Source organism: Gavialis gangeticus, unplaced genomic scaffold (assembly GCF_001723915.1).
Source record: "Gavialis gangeticus isolate Ggan-Ray unplaced genomic scaffold, GavGan_comp1, whole genome shotgun sequence".
NCBI lineage: Eukaryota > Metazoa > Chordata > Crocodylia > Gavialidae > Gavialis > Gavialis gangeticus.
In genome coordinates this window covers 51,775,750-51,782,029 of record NW_017729034.1, presented here as the reverse complement: position 1 = coordinate 51,782,029, position 6,280 = coordinate 51,775,750, and the positions used below count along the sequence as shown (strand labels likewise).

Here is a 6,280-nt window from a genome sequence, read left to right as displayed (position 1 = left end):
ATGAACACCTTGCCAGGGTCGTCTGACCCCAGTACTCTTTCCTGCCATGGGAAGGGGCCGGACTTGATGTTCTGCTCAGGTCCCTTCCGACCCTACCAACTATGAAACTACGTCTTAAGTAGTGACCTGAACGCATGTTCATTCAATTAGTAGCATAATAAAACCAGGAATACATGACAAAATTACACAACATGTGTAATAACTTTGTTGCTGGTTCTTATCGTGCTTTTAACAGAACATGTGGCCAATGCTCCCAGCCCCCGGAGTACACTCCTGTGTGCTCCAGGAACTGGGAGCACCAATCAACTTTATCAGGGCTCCCAGCCAGGGGAGCACAATGACCTCCCTGACTGGGAGCTCCAATCAGCTGATAGAGTTGCCAGGCACAGGAGCTCAGGGTGCCCCACCCATTACTGAGAGCTCCAATCACGGATGGAGCTCCCAGCTGCAGGGGAGCAACATGCGCTCACGCACTTTGTAGTTCTGTCAGCAGGCAGGGCTCCCAGCCATAGGCACAAAGATCGTGATCCTGAGTTCCCTCTACACCAGCAATCTGCTGTGATGCAATCTCATGCTCAATCCCACATGTGGCATGGCAGGAAGTATGATTGTTGGAATCACACATCAGATCCCATCATGCACTCTTTTTAATGTCTGTCAGTGGATTAACAGATGTTGTTCTATCCAAATGGATAACATATACCAAATGTATTATGCAAAAAACACTGAAGTAGTGAAGCAAGCTCTGAAATCTATGGATTATGCAACAAACTGCATAAATGACAAGAAGAAGCTACCGATAAAAGACATACTATATTGCAGTATCATAGACCAGATGTAGTGGTAACCCTATCTTCAGGGTGCAAGAATTAAGCAAAGTTTGTACTGAACAGGATAATACAAAGATGGTTCTCTCACAGGAAAGGTAGCACCTAGCTCTCACTTAAATGTAAGGGAAAAGACAAAATGACCGAGCACAGGCAAAACTGGCTAGCACTGCAGCCTATACAATGGAACACCTGAAGGTTCACTGCTGCTGGGAAAGACATCCAACCCCACACTTTTTGTTTTTTTGCCGCTGACATGTGCTGCCCCCACTCCCCCACCCCAGTTTTGGCATTAAAACAAGGTGACCTCTTCCCCAGCAGCATTGAACGTCTAGCTGTGTACTGCTGTCACTTATCTGCCCTCATCAATGCCAGAGCGGAAAGGAGAGGGTGGGGTGAAGAATGGGAGAATGAGGCACCCTCCTCCCCTCCCCCCAGGGGGTACCCAGGGTTCATGCCCCACTCACCCACCCTTTGTTATGCTACCGTAACTAAGGACTATTCTGACAAGAGAACATGCCCATTAACGCAAGGCAGGCATGCTAAGAGAAGAACAGCACCCTGCTCCCTTTGCTAGCATATTATTCCTTAGGTTTTAGGCCTCTCCCTTGCATAAAGCCAACTGTAGCCTTAGGCACAACACCTCATGACGGAGAACTCTTCAATACATGTCTCTGATGGAGGATTCAAGTAGGAAGTTAATGTTTCACACAGCAAAGGGTGTAAGGTATCTCCCCTCAGAGGATTTATGAATTTGACTGCCTTTTAGAGCATAATGCGTGAAAGTACCCCTACAACAGCAGTCGCCTTAAAATTGGAAAAGGAAAATGAATGGTAAAAACAGGATAGGTAAGTCTTTTGTCCTCTGACTTAGCTACACCCATCAGGTTTTAATCTATGTAGCATGGCTGGGTTTCAGGTCTTAATTTAAAAATGTGTTTTAGTTACCTGTTTGCCACCTTTTTCTCTGCTATAGAAAGTTCCTTCTTTTTGGGTTTTTTGAGTTTTACATGAGATTCTTGCTTAGTAAATGAACTCTGATCTTTTGTTGCCCTCTCCACTTCTGCATGCTTCCGTTTTTTATTTTCCTTAAAAAAAAAAAAAAAAAGTTTTGAGTGTTTACGAAGACACACATTTACTTTAACCTGTGCTACAAAACAGGAAAACTATTACATAACTTCTTTATTTTAGATAAGCATGGAGAGGTCATTCCAATTTTTTCCGAAGGTAAGCTCACATAAAAAGAATCAATCAGCTTTCATCACCCATAAAATGCGACTACCTCCATCTGGGAGCACCCAAGAACAATACAACCCAGAGTTTTAAAAGACCATGCAGCTGTTGAGTCAGCTCATGAAGGATTTAAAGCTATTTCAGATTACACAGCTGTAACGTTAGGGCATTTTACCCTCTTCTAAGGGATATTAATTTATTTTTTCACATGCTGTTAGAATTTTTCCAATTAATAAGGATATTTTGGTTTCCAAAATATCAGAAGTCCTTTTGTTACTTTCTTGGCTTCTGCCTAGGAAAAGGCTTCATTTTTCTTTAACAGCAAGAAAAAGGTGCAGATCAAAGTAATTCAAACAGGATGCACTAGAAGCCAATTGTAAGGGTTTGCTGGACTGCTTCCTAAGATGCCCATTTAGGATAGCAGAGAAGTAGATGATTAAACTGTACCAATAGCAAGTCAAATTTAGCAACTATTACCCACCCTCCACACTACTGGAAATGGTGCTTTCACAAAGATGATGTGCTCACTGGATAAGAATGTGACACGAGATGTTTTTCCTTGGATTGAGTCTTACAGGCATGTAGGTAATTTTAGGGCATTCATCAGGGTTATTTATGGACTGGTTAGGTATGAGTAAGAGATTACTGAAGTCTTTCATCCTATACCAATTGGTAGCAAGAGGGGGGAAAAAAGAGCCATGTTGACTTAAGTCTGTCACAAAACTGTTTAAATAGCATTGAAGAAGTCATAAATATTGCAAAAGCCTCTTTGTTCTACAAGTCTGCAAAGAAATGACAATCGTAACATGTGTCACGATATTTAGGGATTATCATTATGGTACAGCTGCTTGTTTTCTAAAAAGCCTTTTTAATGTTAACTGATTTCACTTTGCACATGACCACACAAATAATAATAATACTGGTAAACATAAAAGAGTGTCAATCTATTGTATATCTGAACATTAGTCACAGAGTGATTGTTTTAAAGGGAAAAGACCACAATATCACAAATGAAGACAAAACTAACACACAGAAAATACTAGTTTAGCTTTCCACACCCAAAACAATTAGTGTACACTTTGGGGTGCAGTTTTGGAAAGAAATACTTAGAACCACTGTAATTTACTGCATTGTGTATATAGTTTCATAGATTTCTAGGGTTGGAAGGGACCTGGTAGATCATCAGGTCCAACCCCCTGCTCCAGGCAGGAAAGAGTGCTGGGGGTAAGTAACCCCAGCCAGATGCCCATCTAATCTCTTCTTGAACACCTCCAAGGTAGGGGAAAGCACCGCCTCCTTCAGAAGCCCATTCCATATTTTGGCAACCCTTACCATAAAGAGGAAGTGTAGTATACTTCCTTTGATTAGTTAGTTAAATGTTGCAAACTGCTCTGATTTTTTTTATATGGGTTTAATACTTATTCCTCTTACAAAACTTCACAAGAAATTCCTCTTCCTCCAAATTTGAAAGCTTTTTTTTTTAAACAACTTTGTTTTGAAAGCAGTATTACAAGTAAACTTATCCTGACAACTTAACTGCTACTTTTCAGCTAAACACAGAGAATATGTAGCCAAGAGCCAGTTAAAGAAAACAAGACATGATTTACTTTAGAAAGCTCGAATAGTAACATCTAAAGTCTACTGAGTTTGTCCAATGTAATTTTGAATCTTTATTTGATTCAACACACAACATTTTTAAAAGGACAATCAGTCTGCAAGCACCTTACATGAAGCAAGATATTGTGCCGGGCTCAGGTCATAAGTATCCATTTCCTTGCCCCACCATCATCGGATGATCAGGTGACAAGCAGAAAGGTAGTCTGCCTAAGTTCTACAACTCAACTACAATGCCTTATAGGAGCAGCAAGTTCTATCTTTTAAAATTCTCTTTTTCTCATTACATATCTCTTCTATAGAACTGAAATGAATAAAATCATCTAAGTAAGTTCTATAGTAGTCTGTAAGTCATTGCTGAGGAAGTAGAATGACACCACAAAACATAAGCATGCTAACCATTTGAACAATAAAGTGAGGAAAAAGGACAGCATACAAATAGATATAACCAATTGCAGTGATTCTCAACCTTTCCTGTGATTCAAGTCGCCCTTACCTAAACTCAAGGCACCCCTTGAAGATGCCAGTTTTAGTTTTCACTCATTTTTTGACAACAGAAAAATAAGAAGCAATTTTTTTTCTTGCAGGAAGCCCACAACAGGTCAGAACATTTATAATACTATGGATTCCTATTTGAAATTTCTGAGTTTGTCTTGCAAATTGTGTTTGTACACCGAACAGTGCTAGTTGTGCATGGCACCCCACAGCACCCTTGAAAGAATCTCAAGGATCCTGGCTGAGAATCACTCTCACGTGACATAGTAGGCTCACAGGCATAAGGTTGAATGCAAGTCTTCTGTTAGTCTAGTAACTATAAATATAGGAGATAGTGGGCATGTCTACACATTCATTAACGCGCTTTTGCTAATGGGCATTCAATTTAGTTCCTACATTGTGAAGTACTAAAATAAGGTGCATTAATGAAAGCACAAGGTTTTTATGACACTTTAATGCACATTTACATAGGCTAATGAACATTAAAGCGCATGTGTAGATATGCCCACTGTTAACCACATGCATGAAAGCCAGGAGTATTTACCAGTAAGCAAGTTGATAAAGATCCAGAGGAGCGTCTTTGCTGTTATACAGTGTTGGAGCAATGTACCTGTGATAGTCTGGGATTTATGCAAGAGATGGGGATTTTTGTGGATGATATTTTTATCCCAACCATGCAATTAGTTCAATACAAGTTAGACAAGCTTCATCAGGTCCCCTGATGAAGAATGCCCTGCATTCAAAAGCTAGTCTAACTTCATCCCAACCATGCAGGGGATCCAAGAGAGATCACCAACAGAAATCCTTGCTTTAGGCATTATATATGATCTCTCTTTTGTGTGCTGTATTCCATTAGGTAAAGAGGGGGGGAACAAAATGTGAATGAGGTAAAGTTACATGAGATCCCCGTGTTTCACCTCACAGCCCATGTATGTCTTGCTCCCCTCACAGGAAGCAGCCATTCCCTCTTTTTGGCTCCCAAGTGAATTTATTTTGTAACGTGGCTTTTATGTTCACATTCCTCAGCAGATCAGGAGCACAGACTCAGCCACTTGAAAACAGGCAGCTTGCACCCAGTGCACCTCTATGTTTTCAACAGAATCCTTCTGACCTACAGAGGCTAAAACCAAAGCAACTCCCTGCGACAGAGTATCATCTGTCCATTCACAATGAAGTAGTCAGAGCACTGACTTACTCTTGGCACAGTGACAAACACTGGCTTTATTTCTGGGGCAGCGAAGAGACGCGAGAGAGGCTCTGCTCCACCAGCTGCAGGCTTCTTTGGAAGCAAACTGTTGGCCACTTGCCCCACCACATAGTCTTCCGGGGACGCAGGGGCTTCCGGTCTCTTGCCCTCCTTGCTAGAAGAGGAGGAGACAGAAGAAATTTGTGGTCTGCTGCCACTTGACACAGTGGAGATTTTCTAGTTTCATAGGAATGTTTTGCACTTTGTTGGCCTGGCTTTTGGGAGCGCAAGAAGATGGGCGCAGTTGGCCGAGTCCAGCTGTAAAAGCACTGAAACCCACTGGGGACAACAAGCAGGGTCCCGAGCTCCCAACAGCCAGGAAACTTCAAAACTCTGGCCAGTGCCTTGACATCAACCGCCTGCAAAGCAGCCCGCCCCCCTAGCTTCTGAAGCTGTTAGGGAGACCTAGTGCAGGAACCGTGTCCCCTCCCCGCCCTCGTAGGCGCAAACAATACTCCCCCTTCCACCGCTCCCGGCCCCCGTACGCTCAAACAGCAGGCCCCGGCTGGCCCTCCCCCCGGACCCCACCTCAAGGCCTAGGCACCCGCGGGCACAGGGCCCGGGGGAGGACCCCAAGGGGGCGGAGCTCACCCTGCTGCCCGCGAGGCCTTCCCCGTGCGTGGCGCCTTCATGCCGGTGCTTGTGGCGCGAGACGTTCGGCACAGAGCAACTGCTTCCGGTATGCGTCACTTCCGGCGCTCCACAAAAACTGCCTCGCTTCCCCCGCGTTCTTGTACGCGAGCGCAAGGGGCTCGCCCCCGGGGGCGGGTGACCGCTCCCCCTTCAAATTTAGCAGGTCACATTAGACATGCAAACCGCACCCGGCTGGGTACCCGACGCAATGACTTGCTTTTGACAGTCATAG

At 43.6% G+C, this 6,280-nt stretch overlaps 1 protein-coding gene across 2 annotated transcripts in view; it reads right to left on the bottom strand.

Annotated features, from left to right (window-relative positions):
- RBM34 (RNA binding motif protein 34) overlaps positions 1-6,133 on the bottom strand; it is a 14,876-nt gene extending 8,743 nt beyond the window's left edge. The window contains exons 1-3 of one of the 2 annotated variants that reach the window (XM_019527486.1): positions 6,007-6,133; positions 5,365-5,530; positions 1,776-1,915 (exon numbers count right to left, since the gene is read on the bottom strand). In XM_019527486.1, coding sequence (XP_019383031.1) covers positions 1,776-1,915; positions 5,365-5,530; positions 6,007-6,047 — 347 coding nt within the window. In that variant the 5' untranslated portion in view covers positions 6,048-6,133. The remainder of the gene's footprint in view (positions 1-1,775; positions 1,916-5,364; positions 5,531-6,006) is intronic. The other variant, XM_019527485.1, reaches the window with a different exon arrangement.
- Positions 6,134-6,280: the final 147 nt, after the last annotated feature.